The sequence below is a fragment of the Beta vulgaris genome, chromosome 2, assembly GCF_026745355.1.
Source record: "Beta vulgaris subsp. vulgaris cultivar EL10 chromosome 2, EL10.2, whole genome shotgun sequence".
In the NCBI taxonomy this organism is placed as follows: Eukaryota; Viridiplantae; Streptophyta; class Magnoliopsida; order Caryophyllales; family Amaranthaceae; genus Beta; species Beta vulgaris.
In genome coordinates, this window is record NC_079203.1 from 52,908,291 (window position 1) to 52,934,404 (window position 26,114).

At 35.3% G+C, this 26,114-nt stretch overlaps 5 protein-coding genes across 5 annotated transcripts; 2 read left to right on the plus strand and 3 right to left on the minus strand.

Annotated features, from left to right (window-relative positions):
* The first annotated feature begins 1,779 nt into the window (after positions 1-1,779).
* Positions 1,780-6,475, plus strand: LOC104905872 (UDP-glycosyltransferase 74B1). Its single transcript, XM_010694515.4, has 2 exons — positions 1,780-5,144; positions 5,627-6,475. The coding sequence occupies exons 1-2, from the start codon at positions 4,440-4,442 to the stop codon at positions 6,377-6,379; spliced, it is 1,458 nt and encodes a 485-aa protein (XP_010692817.1). The 5' UTR covers positions 1,780-4,439; the 3' UTR covers positions 6,380-6,475.
* Positions 6,476-7,895: 1,420 nt separating this feature from the next.
* LOC104905863 (NADPH-dependent diflavin oxidoreductase 1) lies at positions 7,896-16,502 on the minus strand. Its single transcript, XM_010694505.4, has 12 exons — positions 16,184-16,502; positions 13,850-13,927; positions 13,645-13,749; positions 12,957-13,048; positions 12,518-12,699; positions 11,593-11,690; positions 10,801-10,875; positions 10,586-10,696; positions 9,968-10,093; positions 9,110-9,229; positions 8,783-8,999; positions 7,896-8,687 (listed from the first exon to the last, which is right to left on the minus strand). Exons 1-12 carry the CDS (start codon positions 16,316-16,318, stop codon positions 8,158-8,160), a joined length of 1,869 nt encoding a protein of 622 aa, XP_010692807.1. The 5' UTR covers positions 16,319-16,502; the 3' UTR covers positions 7,896-8,157.
* Positions 16,503-19,238: 2,736 nt separating this feature from the next.
* Positions 19,239-20,794, plus strand: LOC125495042 (protein MAINTENANCE OF MERISTEMS-like). Its single transcript, XM_057393050.1, has 3 exons — positions 19,239-19,537; positions 19,675-20,416; positions 20,504-20,794. The coding sequence occupies exons 1-3, from the start codon at positions 19,239-19,241 to the stop codon at positions 20,654-20,656; spliced, it is 1,194 nt and encodes a 397-aa protein (XP_057249033.1). The 3' UTR covers positions 20,657-20,794.
* Positions 20,795-21,660: 866 nt separating this feature from the next.
* Positions 21,661-23,750, minus strand: LOC125495041 (uncharacterized). The gene is made up of 3 exons (XM_048639529.2): positions 22,714-23,750; positions 22,566-22,610; positions 21,661-22,484 (listed from the first exon to the last, which is right to left on the minus strand). The coding sequence occupies exons 1-3, from the start codon at positions 23,270-23,272 to the stop codon at positions 22,108-22,110; spliced, it is 981 nt and encodes a 326-aa protein (XP_048495486.2). The 5' UTR covers positions 23,273-23,750; the 3' UTR covers positions 21,661-22,107.
* On the minus strand, positions 23,750-26,048 carry LOC130590547 (protein FAR1-RELATED SEQUENCE 4-like). Its single transcript, XM_057393051.1, has 2 exons — positions 25,922-26,048; positions 23,750-24,670 (listed from the first exon to the last, which is right to left on the minus strand). The coding sequence occupies exons 1-2, from the start codon at positions 25,931-25,933 to the stop codon at positions 23,750-23,752; spliced, it is 933 nt and encodes a 310-aa protein (XP_057249034.1). The 5' UTR covers positions 25,934-26,048.
* Positions 26,049-26,114: the final 66 nt, after the last annotated feature.

Sequence of the window (26,114 nt, forward strand, 5' to 3'; positions counted from 1 at the left end):
TAACTGGCTCACTATCTTATGAAAACGAGTGGTGTGTTGAGTTTATTTAACTCAATTTTCTTCCAATAAAAAACTGAAAATAAATTCAGATTTATAACACATCGAATAAATATTTGGACTTTGGCGAAAACAAAAAAAAATATTTTTCTCGCCTGCTGTCATACGCGAACGGTATCCATTGTTTATGTAAAATATTCCAATATTGAATATATCATAACCCATATCACAAGTCATGCATGCTATTGTTACTATTCTACAACATTAGGCGTGAAACATACTATTGGTTTTGTATATATTGACTTACGAATAACAATCTTGGAGAAAAATATTATATTAATAATATTATTATTTCATATCATCATTATTCTACTTGTTATTATTAATATTACTCAATTCATAAGAATATTATTGTTATGCGTATTATTAGTATTAATATTATTATTATTATTATTATTATTATTATTATTATTATTATTATTATCATTATCAATGATGATAAAAATATTACTCTACTTGTAATTATTAATAATACTCCATTCAGACCAGTTCAGTTCAAACTTATTCAGTTTAGATTTAGGGTATGTTCTCCCCAGCGTATTTTCAGTTCAGTTCAATTCAGTTAAGACCAATTCAGTTCAGTTCAGCGCTGTTTTATGCCGAAGAGAACATGCCCTTATTCAGTTCAAAAGAACAGAGCCATAGTAGGTTTTTAGCTTCGCAACTTTCTAAATTTTAAACTTTAAATTTTTAGCCTTCAAGAGCATCTAATGATTATTATGTAAGTGCTCATTTGGTCGAATGTAGGGAGTTCAAGTTTATTGGAGGTTTTATTTTTTTTATTTTTACATGTAATAATATTTTCTAGGAATTACTAAATGTTGTTTGGTGATTCACGGAACATATTTTTACATATAATTATATTTTTTAGGTCCCATTAGGTAAGTCATTTCCTTCAATTGTAGGAAACGAAACTTGCTAGGAAATTCTACTTTCCATAAATTTGTCAATCAAACAACACCAAAAAAATTCAATTTCTAAGAATTTTAGCTTCATATGATAAATAATGCCAACCAAACAACACCAAAATTTTAAGAATATTTGGTGCATTTCTAAAACAAATAGGGGTATATAATGCATTTTGTGAAACCTTAAAAGCTACCTTGTAAAAAAAAAAACAGTTAAAAATGTGAAATTTATCCGTATCTATGAATCTAAAGCAAATAAACTACCTCCTCCGTTTTATAATACTCGCTACACTTTCCATTGTGGGAAGTTTCACATTACTTGCTAGACTTCCTTTTTGGACAATAAACTCTCTCTATCTCTCTGCTCTCACTGTCTCACATGGATCCCTTTTTTTTTTACTCTCTACATCTCTCTTCTCCAAAAATTAGGAGTCCGTAAATTGAGAAGTGTAGCGAGTAAAATAAAACCGAGGAAGTATTTGAAGTCAAATATCATGACACATAAAAAGCTGACATCACATGAAGACATAATCATTTGACATCAGCAACAAATGAGGTAAGCAACATTATCATCATCACATCATGTATTCATGTCAATCGTTTTGAAGCAAATGAAAATGCCGCAGACGCAAACTGCTTCGTATATTGATGTGGACAGTTGAACGACACGTGAGCAGTTGGGCGACACGTTGGAAGTTGGATGACACATGCAGTGATCATGCATGCACTAATTACTTCTTCCGATCCAAATTAGTTGCTACATTTTGACCGTGGCACTGTTCACATCATAACTTTGACTATTTTTTGCTCCATATGTATATTACAAAAAGTGAAAGTATTGTGTCAGACCGTCTGACACAATACATTTGGTCGGACGACCACTCCCGTTCGTAACCTGTATTATGCAACCATACCTATATTCAAGAAAGTTGTGAGAGATGAAGGTGCGAAATAGAAAAATGCAGAAAACTCAAATTATATTGAATTCAAGCTTATGAAGCACAGCAGCAGCACTTTAAGAGAGAGAAGGGATACCGTATTGAGGATAGAAGTTAAAAGATAGAAATACAAAAGATACAGGAGAGAAGAGAATATGATATATTAGATGAGAATAATATAAACAGAAGGAAACTCAACAAGAAGAAAACGTACAATCCTCAATATACCGCACAAGCGAGGAAACTCAACACGAAGAAAACCTACAATATCAATCCAAGATACTTTGAAGGTGCTAGGAAGTGAACACTAACCACATTTTTTGTCTGAACTTGAGTATGGAGTATCAGCTAAGAGGAATGAAGAAGAAGGAAAAAGTGAGAGAAAGTAGAGGTTAGTGTTTTGTTTTCTTTTCAGTTGGACTTTGTTTACTTTCAGTTGGACTTTCTTTTCTTTCAGTTAGACTTTCTTTTCTTTCAGTTAGACTTTGTTTTCTTTCAGGTGGACTTTCTTTTCTTTCAGTTAGACTTTCTTTTCTTTCAGTTGGACTTTCGTTTCTTTTCAGTTGGACCAACTGAAAGAAATAATGGGCCAACTGAAAGAAATAATGGGCCAACTGAAAGAAATAATGGACTAACTGAAACAAAATGAAGACTACCTGAAGAAAAATGTAGACTACCTGAAAAAGAATAAAGACCAACTGAAACCCAAGTAAGTCTGACTGAAGCACAAAAACCCACTGAAAAACAAAGAAGACTAATTGAAAACAAAATGAAGACTACCTGAAAAAAAATTGGAACCACCTGAAAAAAAATGAAGACTACCTGAAAAAAAAAATGGAACCACCTGAAAGTCGTCCGACCAAGATTATGGTCGGACGAGTCCGACACAATACGTTCTCTTACAAAAAACATAGTCTTGTTGGATCTTGTTTGATTCGTCCCAATTTGTATTTTTCAAATATATAATTTTTATATTTTTTCATATATGTTAACTCAAGATATTGGTGTTTGAAGTTCATCTCGTAAACTGTGAAAAAGCAAATGTAGCAACTAATTTGGGACAGAGAAAGTACCAAATTGGGCTTCAGAAGTAGACTATAAAAATACAAACCTTTAAAGGTAATAAAATACAAACCTAAATTTTGTACTCCCTTCGTCCCATAATATAGTGTCTACTTCATTTTTGGTGGGTCAAACTTTAAAATCTTTGACCGAATATTCTCATTTGTATATATAAAAAAACATATTCATGTGGGATTTTATTAGATTCGTAATATCAACTTTTTATATTTTTTATTAATACGGAATTGAAGATAATAAAGGTCAAAATTACGTCTTAGAGACCGTGTAAAAAAGAAACAAGCACTATATTATGGGATGGAGGGAGTATAATACTATAGTCACTATTTATTTATTCAAAAATTATTTAAAAAATCGGTCTAATTTTAATATAAAAGTAGACCGAGTAACTAAGGGTCTTTTCTCCCTAGCTTATTTTCAGTTCAATTCAGTTCAGTTCAGTTCAACTCTGGACAATACGTTTACTCTCACATATCACTATTTATTTCAGTTCAGTTCAATTCAGTTCAATTCAACTATTTTATGCCGAAGAGACATACTCTAAATGAATTAAACTAGTTATGGAAAGAAATTAACCTAGTCATTATTGGATAATTCTCTTTTTAATATTAAGTTTACCATTATTTAATTTTAATTTAAAAATAGACGATATCTTACAAGACAAACTCAAAAAAAAAAGTCAACTATCAATACAAAAATACTTCCTCTATTTAGAAATAGTTGCACCATTTATACTTTTCACGCATGCCGATGTATGATTTCAACTATTAATATCTTTAATTATCAATAAGTAAAAATTATAAAAAGTTTATATTAAAAAAATTTACATCGAGACGAATCTAACAAGATCCCACATGACTATGTTTTTCCTAAAATATAAATCACTAAAGACAATCTAAGTATAAGATGTGAATAGTGCACAAAATAGAAATGGTGCAACTATTTCTTAACGGATGAAGTATCTCCTAAAGTATCAATCAATTACGGAAACAAAGAAATGCAATATTCTAATTATAGAATGCACATCAGTATCCAGTAATATAAATATATAATTGATTTGGTACGATTTGGACAAAGTGGTACACACGATATATCAAATCAAACTTGAATAATTGCCTTTAATGGCACAAGTCCAGTTTACTAGGAGTCTTAAGAGAGAGCCAACAAACATGTCAAAATTAACAAAAAGATGTAAAATTTATGAACTGTCTTCGTTGAGCAACTCGGTGAATCAATCAGGTGAGCAATGTAACCCCTAAAAGAAACAAAAAAACAAAACAAAAGGTGAGCAATTTGATTTTCTTCTTCAATCCCCCCTATAAATAGAAAGAGTTTTTCACAATGAAGACATCATAATTCATATCCAACAAATTAAAGAGTTCATAATTCATATCCAACAAATTAAAGAGTTAATAATTCATATCCAACAAATTAAAGAGATCAAAGCAAAAAAAAAATGATAGAGAAAAGAGATGAAAATAATGCTGCAAAATCACATGGAAATGGTGATGATGATGGTTATGGTTATGGTCATGTTGTGGTGGTACCATACCCAAGTCAAGGCCACATCAACCCATTACTACAATTTGCAAAACGTTTAGCTTCAAAAGGAATAAAAGCCACTTTAGCTACTACCAAAAACACTATTTCTTCTATCTCTTCCATCTCTTTTCTCCCAAATGTAGCCGTCGAGCCAATCTCAGACGGCTACGATGATGGTGCTTATCCTCAAGCTGGCTCCGAGGATGTTTTTCTCAACTCTTTTAAGTCAAATGGCTCAAAAACTCTTGCTCGTCTTATCGAGACCCATCAAAACTCATCGTCTCCTGTGACTTGTGTTGTGTATGATGCATTTTTGCCATGGGCTTTAGATGTTGCTAAAGAATATGGCTTACTTGGTGCTGCTTTTTTTACTAACTCTGCTTCAGTTTGCGCTATTTTTTCTTGTGTAAGCCGTGGTTTAATCAATTTACCTCTTAAGCCAGACCAAGTTAGGTGTGCTTTGCCTAAAATGCCTTTGTTTAAGGGTAATGATTTGCCTAGTTTTCTCAGGAAACCTGAAAGTTACCCTGCTTATTTGGCTATGAAGTTGAGTCAATTCACTAATCTTCACTTGGCTGATTACGTCTTTTGCAATTCTTTTCAAGATTTGGAGTCAGAGGTGAACTTTCGTTTTTCTCCCATTCATCTCTAATTATTCATTACTGTTTTTAATATACTACCTCCGTTTCCTAAAGATCTTCCTTGTTACTATTCCTACAGATACTAAGGAGGAGACCTTTGTGTGGGGTGTGGAGTGGGTAAAGTAGGAAAGAGAAAGTGGTTAAGATAAATAAACAAATAAAAAAAGGTTAAAGTAGGGGAAAGAAAGGGCTTAAAATTGAATTAATAATGTAATGGTGGACCATATGATAGGGACATGAGAGCGTAAAAAGGAGAAGAAAAAATTTCAAATAAGGAATAAAGTAAAATAGGGAAGATTTTTTGAAAATACACTTAAACGGAAAGAGGGAAGATCTTTAAGAAACGGAGGGAGTAATACTTTACACATATTTAAGCGTACATATATACAGCAAAGTTGCAAACAAAATGACACTTTTCACTATTAATTTTACTAATTATATTGATGTTTATGTCATGTAGGTTATAGAAGGCGTAATAGATAAATGGCCTGCAAAACTAATTGGACCAATGGTTCCATCATCCTACTTAGATGGAAGAATAGAAGGAGATATAAGTTACGGATCAAGTCTATGGAAACCCTTAAGCGAGAAGTGCAAAGAGTGGCTACAAAGTAAGCCAACAAAATCAGTCATTTACATCTCATTTGGTAGCATGGTTTCACTAACACAAGAACAAATGGAGGAAATTGCATTGGCATTAAAAGAAAGTAACTATTACTTTCTTTGGGTGGTTAGGGAGTCCCAGATTAGCAAACTCCCTAAAGAGTTTCAAGCGGAGGTTTCGATGACTAATAAGGGGATGATTGTTACATGGTGCAATCAACTCGAGATATTGGCCCACGAAGCAACTGCATGCTTCGTGACTCATTGTGGTTGGAACTCGACACTGGAAGGGCTTAGCCTCGGGATCCCAATGATAGGGGTCCCACAATGGAGTGACCAATTACCAGATGCCAAGTTCATTGAGGAGGTTTGGGGGGTGGGAATTTGGCCAAAGGAAGATGAGAAAGGAGTGATAAGGAAGGAAAATCTTAGAGATTGCTTCAAGGAAATAATGGAAGGCAAAAAGAGTAGAGAGATAAGAGAAAATGCTTTGAAGTGGAGGGAGTTGTCAAAGAAAGCAGTTAACTATGGTGGAAGTTCAGACAATCACATTGAAGACTTTGTTCAACATTTGAGATGTACTAGTTGTGCTAGCAAAAACAAATTTTAGCTTTATGTTAAAATAAGTATTTTCACTGGAATTTAGTAAAGGAGTGTCTATTCATCTATTGGCACCTCAAATAAACAAAATGAATTGTTGGTCCTATGATGATGCATCATGCATATATATCCTGACTGAGTTAGTGCATGTAATTTGATATTACAAGGATGCTTGTAGTTTGAAATTATATATTTGCTTAAAGTATTATTAACATAATTTGGATATTTTTCAATCACAATTTACCTCAAAAGTAGGTCAATCAACAATACATATAAAATCCAAATGTACAATATATCTCATCTTGACCAAAAAATAAACAGTTGTTTGGTCCAAATTTTTTAAAGTTTTGATTTTCAGCTGGACCGCGAATAATTTTATTTTTTGGCGTTTACTTAACTTTTATAAAAATTTAATTTTACAATATTTTTATGTACTTTTATGGATATTATATCAAAAAATTATTATTATACAATTAAGGGCATGTTCTCTTCGGCATAAAACAATTTAACTGAATTGAACTGAAATGAATAGTGATATGTGAGAGTAAAAGTATTGTCCAGAGTTGAACTGAACTGAAAATAAGATGGGGAGAACAATAGCTAGTAACTTTCAATTAGTATTGAGTACCAGGTTTAATTTATTTTGATATCATTCACTTTTCGCAAAATGGATCACTCTTTTAAGTCAAAATGAGTCATTTTTAAACAAAGAACAGTCGTTTACCTTAATAAAATAACTTGTATATAAGTAAAAGTGATCCATTTAGAACAAAAAATTACTCGGGTCTAAAGGGTAACTTTTTGTATTAAATAGATTAGTTCTATATAAGTTTATAAGTGTCTATTTATTGAGGATCAATAGTTACCGGCGCATGAACTCGTATCAATAATGGATCAGTCCTTCAAATTAGTTGATTCAACACGACAGAGTTTGTAATATCATTTTTCAAGTCATAAAGACCAACTGCTCATTCTTAACCATATTGACATTTTTTATTGACCTTTCATGAACATAAACCTCATAGACAAATAATTACAAGAGGCAAATTTATATGAATTTCCAATAGCCTTGTATCAGGATGGGATATATATTCAGTCAGTTCACATCCAGATGTTCCAATAAATTACAGGACATGATTATCGAAAAAAACTTATGTACATTTCACAATATAACAGTTACATTGATCTATTGACATCTTTAGAGAGCCATTTTCATTCCTTAATACCAACTACTTCCTCCGTTTCATAATATGATAAAAAACCAACTTTAGCGAGTTACTTCTCCATTTCATGATTTCAGTACCATTTTGAAAATAGCATCTAAATTCATGGTTGTGAATTAGTTCAAATTTGGGATTAGCATTGCCTGTATATGTGGGGCAATAATGAAGTGGAAGGGGCTTAACACATGTTTTTGCTTTACATAATAAAACTCAACTAGTCTTGCACTGTTACACAGTATGTTCAACAAACATGCATTGTCTACACACCATCCAAAACAAAAATTATGGGAGTTTATCTAAAAATTTCAACAAATATACTTCATATTTCATAAAAATTGGGAAACTATCCATTATCTATGGCTAATGCTAAAACACAAAATTTAGCAGTATTGAGATTTTCGTAATTTTCAGTGTTGTTCGAATTTTTAGGGAAATTAACATCTCCTAGACTAAAAGAAGGGGTATGTATATATAAAATTACCAAAAAAAAAGCCATTGCAATATGCACAATTGCCAAATCAGGGATATAAATTAAGAGTTTCTCGTATCTAACATGTCTCAGGAGTCAGGACCATGCTTCGACATGGTACCTACCAGCCTTCTCCAACGCCTTGAGCCATCTCACAGCAGCTTCCTTGGTAACTCCACTTTCCTTGCTGATGATTTCTTCAAATTTTGACATAACATCAGAAGGCATTTTGGTTGAGGAACCAGCAACATATACAGAAGCTCCTTTACTGAGCAACTCCCAGATTTTCTGCCTCTGCTCCTGCATCTTATGTTGTACATAAACTTTCTGCGGCTGGTCTCTTGAGAATGCAACGTAAAATCCCCCGCCTTTTTCTTCTGAAAGAACGCCACCATCCCGGGAATGGAACAGCCAAAAATCACTATATAGGAAGTCATCTTCTTTATTCCGGCAACCGAAAAAGAGAAGAGCTGGAGCAGTTGGACCATATTGACTCTGGATAGCTCTCTCTGCCACAAACCCTCTGAAAGGAGCACACCCTGTTCCTGGTCCTATGAGAATAAGCGCAAGTGACGGCGATGGGGCAGGAAGTAGGCCTTTTTGAAACCACACTGGAACAAAAACTCCTGTTCACATAAATTTTAGAAATATTTAGCATTTCAATACATCTTGAAGAATAAGTCAAGCAATTAAGAAATTATCAGAGTAAGGTGGCAAATACCTTGTTGAGGATCAAGTCCAGCAAGCCACTTCGAGCAAAGACCAGACCGCTTCCTCTTATAAGGTGTCATCCATGACACCACACTCATAGTCAAGTGCACTTCATTAGGATGGGCAACAGGAGAGGAAGAGATGGAAAAGGCTCTAGTTTTCAAAGGGGGAACCAGCTGGACCAACCATTCAAATGGCATTTGGACAGACGGGAAATCCTCTAGAATCTAAGATCCAGTGATAGAGTTAATAAAATAGAAGGAATTTTGGAAACGACACAAATGGTAGAGATATGCCAAGAATACTTACTGAGCTAAAGAACAAAGGAAACACTCACCTCAAGGACAGTTCTTCTTTCCTTCTGGTTATATTGGTATAAATCATCTCGGCCCTCGGGTGAAGCAAAATATTCTAGTCTTTCCTTTTCATGCTCAGCAGTGGCAAAGTAACTCATAACCTGCAGTATAAAACATTTAGAACCTAGTAATCGAGATGATATCAAGATCAACTTTTACCACTAGTTTTACCGATGGCTCTTAAATGGCTCTCACAATATACAGCTTTTTTTACTTGCGAAAATAGGGAAGACGTTTCATTTACAAATTTTCAAATTAATCAGGGGACAGTGACAGTTACAATTTAATCCACACGTCCACACCCTAGGATTCTCCAAGTTGTGAAAACAAGAAACGATTCCTTGAAAATGTGGTATGGTCTGTGATGATGGAAACTGTGCTAGAGCAATAGAGCACGGCTTGATTGTTTCACTAACAACCTAGCTGAAAAGAACAAGAGATCCAAGAACATATTGAGAACTGAACAACATAATATTGAATTAAAGAAAAAGACTGTGGAAATTGGAGGAGGCCAATTTTATCAGTGCAAGCTAGACCCCTCTCCTTTCTGCTTTTCTTAGTTGTTCTGTAGTGGCTCTGCTCAACTCTCGAGTATGACTGCTGTAAGTTTAAGTCCATCTCTATTTCAAAGTTCGCTCCTTTTTCTGTTGGATCCAGTTCCTTTCTCACCAGTCTCATTGATTAGCGACAAACATGTTTCAGTAGACAATACTCTCTGAAAGCATGCGTTTCAGTGTACTAGAAATAAGGTATGGAGACAGGAGATACAAGCTGCACATAGAAAGGATGAATGGCTTTGGACAAACATCTTACAGCCAGATGTTCAGAATTAGTGGTACCTCAAAGAAATAACGTCTAGGGGAAGCTGAGGCAATATCCATGGTCAACTCCACAAATGTTCTTAGTTTGATGGCCAAGCTAGATGCATCAGCAGCAACATCATTGCTAAAATCTCTCGATTGAACCTGCAGTAATGAGAATGCTTCCATTACATAACTCCAGAGTTGAGAAGGGCAGGAAACATCAGTAAAATTACATACCATCTACGTATTACAGAAACAGAATCCTGCATAAGTCATAAACTCGTGATGTTATGCATATAACAAATAATTACATACTATTATGTTGATCTGATTCCTTTGATCTTTAGGTAAAATATTCTACTTGATATCTGATATATCTTAAAGTTCTGCTGACATTATAAAGAAAATAAAAAGGCCATATGATTTCTGTTCTTCTTTCTCTAAGGCAAGCAATATTTTCACACTAGTAAGCAATTTACGACAGCCACAACCTAATTTAGTGTGTTTTTCTATTCTTTAATATAAACTCCATAATGTCAATGCTAAGTTTCTTGATGTATAGAACACTTTGAGGTGCAATATCATTATTAAGTTTAGAAAGTAATTTTCTTTACAAAAAGATGGAAACATCAATGCATAGGTTAATTTACATACTTTGATGAATGCTTCAGGTTCCAAGTTACAGCGACTTAGGAATGCATCTACAGCATCAGGATTTTGAGATGGAAGTATCTCAACAACATCACCAACTTCATATTCAATTGCCTGAAACATGACAGAAGTGCTTCAACTAAAAGGAAACCCTATAATTAAATAATTATTAGCCAAAGGTACTTTTCTAATCAAAGTTTAACCTTCTTACAACTTACAAGTGAATGAAACTCAAATTCAAGATGGCGAACATCTCTCCCACTGCCTGCTTGTGTTAATGAACAATTTCTTGTCTGAAAGAATAATTTACAACCAATCAAGTAAATTAGACAAATGAAAAAATCACAGCAATATACGAATTCTAGCTAGTGCATGTAGTATCATATTTCTTGCACAAGGAAGTAAGCTGTGAGGCACAGTTTACATGTAAGTTTTTGTTACTAGCATAGGTCATCTTAAAAATATGCAACTGCAACTGCACTTGGATGTCCCACAGAGCTCACATATCTGAAATATTAAATCATCTAAATGTACGAATCTTCAAAAATATTCAGCACGTCAAAGTCAAGTTAAACAAGAGTCATACATATACAAAATTACTTATGTAGTAAGATCATGCGTTTTTTACTTTCTAGGTTATGTTTAACCTGCTCCAATCATCCAATCCAACCACATGACAGTGACAAGTTTAACACAAATTCTTACTCATAGATGTTTTCAAGGCCTCTTTAACTGGAAGCAGGCAACCAGGAACAACAGATTAAGATGGGCAGACAAAAACTTAAACCAAAACCAAAACAAGAACCAAGGGCGAAATTAAAGCTCCCAAGTCTAACTACAAGAGATCCCGAACATATATGAGTAGCCTACAGCATACAACCTACATCATAGGAAATCTACATAGAAACCAAAATTAGCAGAAATTTAGGGTGATCCACTAGGCAGGGTCGCAGGAGAGTTCCATGCAGATTATCCCATCATCATAATAATGCAAAAGATTTGAGGATTACCATTTTTAACCAGCAGTGAGGCCTACTCTTATCCACAGGAAATTTCGCAGGAGACATCAAGCGAGCACTCTCAATTTGCAGTTTCCTGGACTCCAAATCTGCATTAAGAACAAACAATGGCCTTCAGCGATAGTTTAGGACTATATCATAAAGGTACAATACTTTATAGGTCCGGAGTTGATGACTAGCAATAAGGAGCGCAACTCGCTTGGTGAAAGTCCATAGAACAGTCAGAATTTGAACAATGATTTAGGAGTCCAATACGTGTTGCCAATGTTGGAGTGTATTTGGTTTCAGCTTTCTCGAGTTCAAAGTCCAAACTGAAGTCCACATATTATAAAGTACATACATAACTATAAAATGTGTTCCATAATTTTTATTATTACAAAATGTTCTATTCAAGCATAAAGGATGTCATTAGCATTTATAAATGATACTAATATAATGATGTTTAATTAATGTAAAATGTCTTTTTAGACATATGTTTAACCATAAGATATAAGTTAGACTAAAACAAGTCTACTTACAAGATACCGCTAAAGGGAACCTTTTTCAAAAGAAAAAATTTGCTTGGGCTGGAGTCTGGATAGGAGTTGGACTCAAGGTTAGTTATTTGCATTGGACTGGAAAGTCTTTAGAAAAGTCCGTACTAGATTTGGATAGATTTTTTACTCCAATATATAATCCACTGAAAGGACTTGGCAGTTGGCAAAGTACAATCTAATTAATCAAATTTACACCACTACTAGTAAGTATTCATCAGGGACATGATGAGCAAGGGAATTTGCCGAAAAACACAGCACATAACTGATTAATTTACTAACTCTCCAATTCAGTACTTGTGAAGTATCAGAAAAATATAATTTGGAGACCAAGGAAATACACAAGAAGATAGACACATTTCCAATATGCAGAAACAGGTTACCTGAAGTAGTTGAGACTAGTGAACTTGCTTCATTATTGACATGATACGTTACAACAACTTTAGATTGATTCATCAGTTTTACATCTTGAACAAAATCTACTCCATTTGGAAAGAGGTTTGAGTTGATTTGATTCAATGAACTCCATAATGCGGACATCCAAGGATCTAGAGATCCCTCATACCTATGAAGTAACAAAGAGGACAAAAACTCAGTCAATTATTGGGATATTATATCCTTGCCCAACCCCAGAAAGCAATAATTGAACAAGATTCAATAAAATGATCAAAATATGTTGATCTGTTAGGTTATAAGATTGTGAATAATGCAAAAGAAGATGAGCATAGCATATATCTAATTTTCTGATAGGTAAGAAAGTTTAACTTCAGGGTGGGGAAGATGTATAGTTTAATCAATGAATGCTGTCAATCCAAGCCATACCCTGAAGGATGCTGATCATCTCCAAGTCCTCTTTCAATAATAGGTGTTCCGCCAAGATCTGAAAGCCTTTTGTCCAACTTCTTTGCAACAAACTACAGCAGCAGAAAAAGACAATAGGTTCTAATCAGTGCCTCAAGATGAAATAGCTCTCATATTACTAATAAAAGTGAGACTGGTTGCGTTAAAAGGGTGCATATAATGGCAATATTAATCATGTAAAAACTAATTGCTAATATATATCTTTGAATCTTAATATACGTAAGAATCAATAAGCATAAATTGTAAAAAGCTGATATCGTGAACATAATTGAGACAAATCTAACAAGATCCCATATGGCCATGATGTTTCTGAAGTACAAATCACAAAAGGTAATCAAAGTAATGCATGTGAATTTTGAATAGTGCTAAAGTCAAAGTGTGACAACTAAAAAAACGGAGGAAGTATATTTTTCTCAATTTTAACATATGAGCATAAGTGTTTCTTAGGGACATTGCAACAAACAAATGTTAGGTCATCAGAATTCTTCATGTACCACTCATGTGGTAGACCTTATTTAAGCATTATGCACTCTAAATTACATGCTAGAGTTAACAACCGAGCATACAATAAGCAGATTCAAAAAACCCTACCAAGAGAGAAAGAGGTACCGTAGTTTTCCAACGATAAAGAGAGCCCTAGAGGTATTACATTGTATTTCTGGTATCCCGAGTCTCCCAATCCAAAAACTGCGTAGTGGACCCCTTCCAACCAGCCTCGAATAAGGTGCCTTTGCAACAGATACCTCCAAAACACCTACACATTTTTTATTGAATAGAATTACTAATCAACTAGATAAGAAAGATTACAAATTCTCACCTCAAAATGGGATTCTTCATGAATCATGTATACTAACCTTCATCTGATCAGGTGTGTCACCCTGGCCCGTGGTGGAGACAACAAAGATTACAGTTCCTTGATTGGGTAAGAAACTCTAGAAAAACAATAAAAGATGTAATCAGATAGTAGTAGAGGGATGTAGTACCATCAGATTAACAAAAAACAAATGGCGCTTTGGATCTTAGGCTATGTTCAGTTCACCTTATTTTTGCTTATTTCAGATCTAATCAGATCAGATCAGATCAGATCAGATCAGATCAGAAAAAATAAGTTCAGATCAGATCAGATCAGAAAAAATAAGTTCAAATCAGATCAGATCAGATCAGATCAGATCAGATCAGATCAGACCAGATCAGATCAGATCAGATCAGATCAGATCAGATCAGTTCAGATCATATCATGCTTATATTTAAAAACTTATTATTATTAAATATCTTTCACTACATATTAATAAAAATTATAATAATTGAATATTAATAAAGTACTCATTGAGACGAATCAAACAAGACCCCACATGACTATATTTTTTCTTATATATTGAGAAAAATCTAAAAGATTATCTCTTATTGTGAATAGTGTCAAGATTCTAAGTGACAAAGATAAAAAAATACAAAGGGGGTATTATTATTTACTAGTACATTTGTTCAAAAGAATTATTATTATTGTTGTTGTTGTACTTATTAATTATTAATATTGGTAATTATTATTAATCTTATTGTTACCATTATAAATGTCATTGTTATTATTATATTAAGTTATTTTGTTGTTATTAAATAATAGAAAATTAAAAGCCACGTGTTAAGAACATAAGATTGACGCAAAAATAAGAAATATATAAAATATGATATCTCAAATTCATGATAACGAAACTACTATGTTCGGATTACATTTCAAAATAAGCTAAGTGTGAGATACAAATTATAAATTTAGATTCGGTATACCTCTTCCTACCGAATTTCAAATCTCTCTAGCTATTTGAAGTTGCACGATATTTATTTATTTTTTGCTCAAGTCATAGTTGTTTGTATATCTTGTTCTATTTTATATGGAAAAAAAAGAGTTCAGTTTGCCGACTTCTCAAGTGTGAAAGTTTTTTTTAAGGAAAAGTGTGAAACATTGTATAACTGCTCTTATAAAATAATGACTTGAGTTATATAATTATTTTTAGTAATAATAATAATTATGATTATAATTATTATTGTTGTTCTTATAATAATGATAATAATAATAATTATTATTAATAATAAAAGTTGTATAAAAGTTGTAATAGAAATAAAATGATAATAATAGTAACACTATAAAGAATATCTTATAATGTATTGCATAATAATGATTTACAAAGTAATAATATAATAGTAATAATATATACTTATAAAAGATAAGATCTTGTTGAAAAAATAAGTTCAGATCAGATCAGATCAGATCAGATCAGATCAGATCAGATCAGAAAAAATAAGTTCAGATCAGATCAGATCAGAAAAAATAAGTTCAGATCAGATCAGATCAGAAAAAATAAGTTCAGATCAGATCAGATCAGATCAGATAAGTTCAGATCAGAAAATTTCAGGTGAACTAAACATAGCCTTAGTCTAAGAATTATACAGACACAAAAGCAATAATATACCAAAGTTCATTGAGTTTAAGCATCAGCAACAATAACAAAGTCTATTTTTTTTATCAAAAAAAAAAAAATCCACAATAGTATTGTTCACGCAATCTCGTATTCTAACAGTTCAGCAATCGAAAAAGTCCACAGAAGCATAATTCTAATCATTTAAACACATACTACCATAATTAAAGAGTTCTGCATGTGGCTAATGCTTGCTTTGCCACTAAAATCCCAAGTTAGTACATGCACACGTCAGCAGGAAGAGCGTCATACTCATGATGAACATGTTGGACTAGATTATGTACACACAGAGACCAATCCCAATAAACATGTACCAATTAAAGATGTACATATGTTCATTTAGCTCGTTATCCATGTATATATATTCATTTGTCTTGTTATCCATGAACATTTGGGTTGTTATCCATGAACATTGGCTTGTTATCCATGTACATGTATGTACCATGCTCTATGTACTAGCGTGTGAACCATCTAAGCTTTACACTAAAATCATTAGTAAAGATGAAACTTTAATTTCAATATCAAACCAAAATTTCAACTTTCAACACAAATTACAAAAAGCTAGGGTTATGATTAATCAAACTATCAATCAGTTTTGTCATCTCAAACACAACCTAATCAATCATCATCTTCCTACTTCCAATTCACCAATCAAGTAAACAAAAGATTCACAGCAGAATTGAAAAGAGAGAAAGAATGAAATTAAAGAGGTGAAATTACGGGATCAAATTGATCGATTGAGAGGAGAGAGACAGGACAACATCTGCGCTCAGCTTCACGGCTGATGCGCTCAGCAGCGTCCATAGCATTTCCAGTTTGAGTAGCGTAGAGGATAAGTAGTTTGGGCTTCTCCATTGAAATAGCTTCGTCTCCTTCAATGGCTGCCTTCAACTACTCGCAAAGTTGCAGAAATTTCAGCTTCTTTCTATTTCTTCAATTGGTGGGGGCTCCAATTCAATGGTGCAATTTACTGTGGTGGTGAAAGAAGAAGGGGAAGGAGAGGTGAGGGAAAAGGAAGGAAGAAGGAGAAGAAATAGAAAGTATAAAATACAGTATAAAAATATGTATTTAGGGGGTTACTATGAAATTTTAGGGCGTTATTTAGTGATTTAGTTAGTATTTCCAAAAATTATACTTCTCTTTCAATAAATTCAGTTCAGTTCCATTCTTTTATAACCAATTTGTTAAATATTATTATTATTATGTTGGTATAATTTATTTTACTAATTACTCCTATTATTATTATTATTATTATTATTTTATTTAAATATATATCATTACTATTAAGTATTATTATTATTGTTTCTATATATTATTTTGTTTATTATAGCTTTACTCATTATTATTACTATTATTATTAGGAGGAATATGATTTAGGTCAAAACACAAATAAACCCACTTTTTTAGCCCATAAACCAATCAAATCGTGTCAAGACGGTTTATGATGTAATTTTCGCGATCCAACCCAATCATTATTTTAATTACGAAATATTTTTATATTATTAAATCTAATCATTAAAATAGTGAGTATTACGAGTAATTTACTTAGATATTATTGTTATTATATATCATCATCAAGTATTAATATATTAATACAAATAATATAAAATAATTATTATTAATTATCATTATTATTATTAATAATTTATGATTATTAATATTATTTATTTATAACTATAATTTAAAAATATCCAAAATACTATTATTATCATTATTCATTATTATTACTTATCATTATAATTATTATTTAATATTCATATTATTATTGTTTAAAATATTATTTATATATTTATTACATTTAATTTAATTCAATCAGTTCAGTTCAGTTCAGCTGTTCTATGCCGAAGAGAACATGCCCTTAGTTGAGCCAAATAGTTGTTTACGCCAAGTCGTAATTGTGTCATACACCGCCATGTCATGTACCAAGCCGTTTTTTGTTGGATGTCATATAATTTAGTTGGTTAAAGTATTGAGAAGTGGTACCAAAGATCCGGGATTAAATCTCATCTACATCAATTGCCCTTATTGCTATCTCTACACCAAAAAAAAAATACCAATCCGTTTTTAACTCATTTGCTAAACACCGCCCTAATTTTTCATATTTACGCCCTGTATAAAAAAAAAATGTATGTATTTGAGTATTTTTATACTCCCACTCTCCCACTCTCCCACTCTCCCACTCTCATCACCTTCTCACTCTCTTGACCCTCCCTCACTTCTCACTCTCTCTCCACTCTCTTACTCCATCTCTCTCATCAACACCAAGAAGAAAACATCCGGCGAGTTTTTCCGGCGAGAAGAGAAATTTCCGGCGAGGACTATTGCAGGGCGGCGAGCAGATTTCCGGCTAGGCGAGCAGACTTCCGGCGAGGTTGCGGCGGCGACAAGATCCTCCGGCAACAAAACTTCGAATTTCCGGCGACATAAAGGTTAGTTAATTTGAAATTTTAATTTTTTTAAAAAAATCGTATTTGTAGAATTTGATATATCGCATGTGTTTGAAACCCTTTAAAATTGAAAGTATGGTAGTTTAGAGGATTAAAATTTCTTGGTGTTTGATTAAAATCTTCCAGTATTTGATAATTTCTTGGTAGTTTAGAGTATTTAGAGGCTTGAAATCATCGAAAATGTATGAAATCTGGTAAAATTGAGGCTGGCGCCTTGAATAGGCGCCTGAACCACTGGAAAGGCGCCTAATTAAGGCGGTGCACCATTGGTGGGGCGCCTAATTTAGGCGTCTAACCAATGGAGGAAGCGCCTTTGTTGGGCGCCTGATCAGTGGTACAGGCGCCTTATTTAGGCGCCCCACCATTGGTGCAGGCGCCTAATTAGGCGCCCCACCATGGTACAGGCGCCTAATTTAGGCGCCCCACCAATGGCGCAGGCGCCTAATTTAGGCGCCTGTACCACTGGTTGGGAGTTTAATTTAGGGGCCGAATTGCTTTAATTTTAATTTTTTTTAAGAAAATAATTACAAAATTATATTAATTATGGTGTATTAAAATTGGAAAATGTATTATTGCGAAAAATGAATTAAATAATAGAAAATATAGTTAATGAAGCGTAGAAATATATTTATATGAGAACAATTTTAATTATTGAATGTAATTGATTATTCATATTTTAATTAAATTTATACGTTTAATCAAAGATGAGTGGGCGAGACAAAGGCAAAGCAAAGTGTTTGCCTACAGATTCGGGTCATCGTCATCCTCATGATAGAGGGGTGACAATCTCATCGAGGAAGGCTAGAGAGTTGCTTTTCAGGAGCACTCAGTCTTCATCAGGTGCAGAAACGGAGGAAGTACCAGAGATTCTTCCTTTGTCTGTTGCATTGCCTACTATATTATGGACATTGAGCCGTGGAGACCTCACTCACCATGGAGAGGCAACCCGATGGCGGGGACGATCAGGAGGCGGGTGCTTATTACGATAGTCAGCCGGAGCATCCATCAACGGACGCAGAGGAAGGTCGTCCGTCTCGGGGATGCAAACCACGTACCTCTCGTGGTCGTTTTGCACGTTCTTCAGATGGAGCATCGTGCAATGCTCCGGGATCCGGGAGTAGTAGGCCGGGCAAGAGGAAGGGGCGGAGGAGGACACTTCATGGCTAGTACGTGACGCTAGGCCAGGTGGGCCGTTGGACGGTAGTGTCATACCTAGTTTTGGAGGCCACATAGCGGCACGCGTTTGGGCTGGGGAGGATGAGAGGACTATGTTGAAGTGTCATAACCGGGAGAGGACGTGCAGTAAGCTTCAGGCGTGGTACGCTAGCATGACACCCGAGGTTCAGGGGATGGTAGATGCTACTGGATTGAGGCACTTGCCTGAGATCATGTTTGAGCATTTGGATCAGCCGTTGATCTGTGCGTTTGTCGAGAGGTGGCAGCCCGATACGAACTCTTTCCACCTCCCTTTTGGAGAGATTAGTATCTTGCTACACGATGTCAGTTCTATCCTCCATATCCCATCAGATGGATGGATTACAGGTGACTTTGGTTCATGGGATGACGTGAAGAGTTCATGTGCAGAGCTATTTGGGATGGAGAGAAGCGCCTTTTTGAAGGCGCATTGGTCCGGTGGTGGTGTATTCATTGATTCTTTGATAGAGAGATGTTCTGCTCCGGATCGGAGTCCGACCCACCAGTTTCGAGGATATATGCTGACCCTCCTTGGTGCCACTCTATTCGTTGATAAGAGTGGTAACCGAGTCCGTCCTTGGCCACTGTCTTTTTGTCTTGTAGCCCACAGGATGTGAACCGGTATTCTTGGGGTGCGGCTACACTAGCCTATTTATACAGGCAGCTTGGCATAGCTAGTCGTGCTGATTCAGCCCAGATTTGTGGTTGCCTCACGCTATTGCAGGCATGGATTTACGAGTATTTTTCCATGTTTCGGCCTAACCGCACTAGGAGGATGATACCTATAGGATCTGCTTCGGCACTGAGTTGGGAGGTTCGGCATGAGAACAGGGGGATTGACCGACTACTGAGTATTCGACAGGCATTGGATCAGACGAACGACATGCAGCCTGATTGGTTACCTTATGGTATATGTCCGGTATCTGCTTATCCTCGTAGCACGTACTACGGGTGGCTGCGATACTTGGATATCGTTGAGCCGTATATGCCAGATCGTACTTTACGCCAGCTTGGATTCATTCAGGAGGTTCCCCATCATATTTTGGAGCCGGAGTCTTGCTATAGGCCTTCTGCTGGGGATAGGTACAGGGTAGACTTCTCATTTATCGCACAGCGACAGACATGGGATTTATTTCCACGTGCTTCACAGCTTATGTTGGGTGGTCTGCAAAAGGCCCCACTTCCTTCGATGGCGACAGATGCTTACATGCAGTGGTATGATGCGTACTCCCATCGTTTCATCATTAACCCGACTGAGTTGCCAGATGGTGGAGCCGGATCAAATTATGTTGAGGGTTTGGTTCCAGATCAGGTATCTTTTAATGTATTACTTATTAAAATTAAGTGTTAATAAAATTATATTTTGAATACTAACTTTGTTATATACTACTATATGCAGGTATTAGCTTCGATGTTCGGTATGATGGACCCGTTTATTGAACGGGACACCAGTGATTTGCCCGATGATTTTCGAGCATTATTTGATGGACTGTTTGGATGGTATGAGGCATGGAACCGTACCCGTGGTGTGGATCGACGTCGGAGAACGTAGTCATATTTTGTATTTTTATTTGAACTAATTATCGATTTAATGAGATTTGTATTTTTATTTGAACTTATTGTTTTTCGGCTATAGTGTAACTTTATTCTAATCAATTGAACTATTAACAATCATTAGTAACCTTATTGGATTTTATATCAATATGATTACCATGTATGAATATTTATTTATATTTCTATCTAATACTAACTATAAATTTTAAGTGATTATTTTTTTATATGTATTTTAACAATGATTAGTAATCTTATTGTATGAGGTTGACGTCTTTTATTCTAAATCTATTTTGACCTCTAGTGTATATTTTTTTTATATATATTGTTTCTATCCATTTGAATGTAATTTCATGACTTTATGATATTTCATGTAACTACTTAGTGCTTCATTTGCATCTTATATCAATATAATTATCTATTATTTGTACAATTTTTTATACTAACATGACTTTTAAAATAATATTGTTTAATTATAACTGTGTATAATTTGTTTATGATTAAAATCTATTTACTTCTACGCAAAATAATCTCAAACATGATTTTTTAAAATTAAAGGTCATGAATAATGAAGAATAATGCAGCTAATGATAAACATGTTATACCAAAAAAGCATGTATATCATGATATATCAAAGAAATTCAAAGTGTAAATGACAAAATGCTAGCTATATCAACAGATAACTTTAATTAATTAAAAATGCAATCCTTTTCATTTAGAATGTGTATAATATATCAATGTCAATTTAAATCGCTTGCACCACTAGAGGAGCGCCTAATTAAGGCGCTTGCACCATAGGTCAGGCGCCTAATTTAGGCGCCTAACCAATGGAGCAAGCGCCTTATTTGGGCGCCTGGTCTTAGGTAGAGGCGCCTAATTTAGGCGCCTAACCAGTGGAGCAAGCGCCTGATTTGGGCGCCTGGTAAATGGTGGAGGCGCCTAATTTAGGCGCCCCCTATAATGGTGCAGGCGCCTTGATTAGTCGATCCACCAGTGGAACAGGCGCTTAAATTAGGTATGTACAATGTTAATTTTAATGAACTGTCCTTTCATTTAATAGTAGGTATGTACAATGTTAATTACAATAATATGAACTTACAACTAACTCTAATATATATTACAATAACAATTACATTAGAACTAACTCTAATATTCAATTACAATAATAATATCGACTTTAATTGCTATGATGAACATTCCATAAATTAATCCGGCTAGCATAATAAGTCTCCCATCCAACTACAGTTTCATCTCTCAAATCAAACCATTGTACTGCAATTGGAGGCATCGGGAAATTAGGAGCCATGAATAAGCGGATGTAGTGTTGATTACGTGCTCCAAGGTGTACCATAACAAACTCATAACATGGTCGTGTGACCTCGACTGGTGCAGTCAATGGTAGAATAGTGCAGCAACCCCACAAAGTACCTGATTCCCCCACTGTAAAGTACATCACAAGCAATTGTACAAGGTAGCAACAGCATACAAATCAGCAATAGACTCCATCCAATGTGCCCGACGAGCAGGACCTCTGGTGTGCATGATACGAATTCTCGCTCTATCGACGTACTCTCGTCCTCCATAAACATCCTCGTAAATTTTTTTCATTGAAATTTCGTTGTAAAGGTGTTGACGAGCGTGTGGCCAACGATCTTCTCCACCATTGAAAGCATCAGCAACACACCTGAATCCGCAGTTCCCATCACCTAAGACGTCATTCCACCCAACTATAAAAGGGATGATGATATCGGGTACGTTATCTGCGTAAGGAAATGGATCTGCTCTTCTTTCAAATCTCTCCGGTTCAAATGTTCTTGTCGCATTTGAATCTGTTACATAAATAAGAGTTACGAGTATTTTTGTATATCAAATTGATAAATAACATAACAAATCAGTTCATATATGTGTACCTCTATCTCCACTAGTACGAGTCGATGGATTTGCTGCACTTGAATCTGTTATATAAATACGAGTTAGACAATTAACACAGTAAATATGATTGATTAAAAACGTATTAAATAAGTCATCAAAGAAGTTAATTGCAGTAAATATGTGTACCTCCATCTCTAGTAGATCGGGTCGTCGTAGTTGTACGAGTACGACTACGAGACCTTGATCTATCCCGGAATTCGTGCTGGGCATGTTCGAAACCACTCGGGTCACGTCTAGTAGATGTTGAACCAGGAGGCCTACCTCTCGTAGAAGTAACTACATGAGGCTCTTGAACTCCCTCGTCCTCTGGGTGTAACTGCCGACGAATAAGGGCTGCTATACCCCTCCTAATCGCAGGATCAACCTCAGAAAGTTCATCAAGTAATCCCTGAAGATATTCAACATCCTGATCACATTGACTAGCGTAATCCGATGCATTTACACCATCTCCGATCACCAAACTCTTGAAGAAAAGATGAATATCATCAAGATACAATCCCCCGTTTTCGTTAATAGCAAGTTGTATGGCACATGCACATGGGATACCAAAAGAAGACACAAGCACACAACCACAATAATCAAACACTTCCCTACCCATGGTTAGGCGTTTAGTGTTTTCCATTTTCAGCATATTGAGACAGTAATGGGAGACATGACCAACCAAATGACGAAAAGGATCTATCATATGTTGTCTTCCAATTCTGCCCTAGATTTCTCTAAGCTATCCCTGATCTTGATCATCTGGCTATCTATGAACAAATTAACACGTGCGAAGAGCGTATCCAAGGCACAAGTGGAAGTTTGTAGCCACGCTTTCAGAGCTGCATGTGCACTCTCCACCCTACATGTGGTTGTGTTCCCAAAATGAAGCACGTTGTTGGTCCATGCTTTAGCAAACTTGGTCTTATGTGGATTCAACCACGTTGTCTCAACATAATTAATAACGGAGGGCTTCCATGCCCAAGCAGACTTCAAATTTCCCAATGCAACCTCATAATTATGTTCTGTGTTTGCATTTACTACACTCCACCAATGACCAACACGAAATCGCTCTCCAAATTCCGCCCCCCCACATAATCTACTAACTCGTGCCTCCACATCTTTGTTAATATGCCATGTACAAAGAAGATGAGTAGCAGCTGGAAAAACTTCCCTAATAGGTCTAATCAAAACCCAATTCTCGATCTGTAAATATGACACTCGGGCTCACATCATCGCCAATTAGAATACGCAGACACTGCAACACCCACTGGTAACTGTATGCACTCTCATCCCTCACTATGGCATAGGCGATAAGGAAGTTCATATTTGTCGGTGCCACCCCTATCATCTCAATGCAAGGCATACCATAGCGATTCGTTTTATATGTTGAATCGATGCCAACTACCCATGGATAGGTACGAAATGCGTTCGTACCACCAGGATGAGACATGAATGCATGAGTGATCACTCCATCATCATCCCGTAATGACCAATACACATAGTTTTTCGAACGAGCAAGGTACAGAAAATTTTCAGCTGAAGTCCGTTCTTCACGCCCTTCCATCTTGTAAAAATACCTCTCGTTGTATATATGCTTTATCGTTTGGTGAAGATGGGGGAATGCCTCATTTACAGCAGCTTGAATGTTTCTGGGTGCGGTCTCGGCATCAGTCATCTGTCTAACCATCCGCCTAGCATCATCATTGAGCCCACTAGTCCGTCTGTGACCCTCCGCATATACTATGAATGCGTGGTTGTGGAAAGCATAATCACTATTCGGAATAGACACATGCCATTTGTCCCCCAAAACCAACCTAATCATAAAATTACATCCACAAAACTTTGTCGATGTATTAGGTCGCACCATAATATTCGGATCTACCTTATTTCCCGAGTATCTCGACCCCCTAAAACATTTCAAATAGCAACGCAGTGGACCAGTCGGATTCTGCTTATACGAATCAATAACCAATTCGAACCCTATGGAAATTGCAATTTCATTAAGATGGTTAACCGCATCATTAACCGTTGAGAATGCATCAGTTATCTGAAATCTACCGTGATAATTAACCCCGTCCCCATCATTGCTCGAATATGGAACCTAGTAAATACCATAGAAGTAATAGAAACTATTTAATAAATTATATATCTAAATCACATAGTTAAATTACATATCTAAATACAAGTCAGCAGTGGTGATTAGGCGCCTGAACCAGATGAGAGGCGTCCAATAAAGGCGTCTGCACCAAAGGTGAGGCGTCTCATCAAGGCGCCTGTACCAAAGGTGAGTCGTCTAATCAAGGCGCCTGCACCATACGTCAGGCGTCTAAACTAGGCGTCTGACCAATGGTGCAGGCGCCTCGATTAGACGTCTCACCATTGGTGCAGGCGCCTAGAGCAGACGCTTGACCTATGGTGCAGGCGCCTTGCTTTGACGCCTCGCCATCGGTACAGGCGCCTAATTAGGACGCCTGTAAGCAATTCATAGCCAAAAAAAATACTGCTTCATATTTCATGTTTTTTATAATTTAGGATGAACTTATAACCTAGTATAATATGCAAAATATTATAATTTAAATAATTTATGTCTACTATATTATAACTACTCTAACATGTTAAAAATAAAAATATAACTATTATAATATTATTTAATTCTACATATATCACTTTATGTAAATTCTACATCTAATATGTTAAAAATTATATATAACTCTTATTATAGGTATAAATCTAAATGTAATTGAACATTTATTATGTTAAATCCAAATGAGAAATTTAAATATAACTAGTCTAATATATGCTAAAAATCTACATATAAGACATCTACATGTGATACATGTGAAAATATAAGTATAAGTATTATAATATGCTAAAAATCTACATATATTCATGTAAATTCTACATTTAAGCTCAAAAACATAGTAAATTTTTACAAATATTCTACCATGTAAAGATATTATTGTTTTACATATTCTAAACGGATATTTTAAGCATATGTAAATTCTACATCATGCTTTGACTTAACTCTAAAACAAGTTAGGCGCCTAAAATTGTCAACCCATATGGACTGGTGAAGCGCCTAATTTAGGCGTCTAACCATATGGTCAGGCGTCTAAATTTGGCGCCTCACCATATGGTTGGGCGTCTAAATTAGGCGCCTCACCATACCGTTGGACGCCTAACTTAGGCGCCTTGCCACATGGTTGGACGCCTAAGTTTGACGCCTGACCATATGGTGAGACGCTTAAATTAGGCGCCTGACCGTATGGTAAGACGCCTAAATTAGGCGCCTGACCATATGGTCAGACGCCTAAATTAGGCGCCTGACCAGTTTCGTGGTCTAAAAAATCACATTGTTTGCCATTACGCCGGAGGAAATTCTTCTTGATTGGTCAACGCTGCTCAATGTTGGTCAACGCCGGTCAATGTTGGTCAACGCCGCCAAATACCTTGGTCAATGCCGGAAATTTCTTGAAAAAGAAACCCAATAAACAAAGTTTGGAAAGTGAAAGTGAAATGTGTGGAAAACATGGGAAATGTGGGGT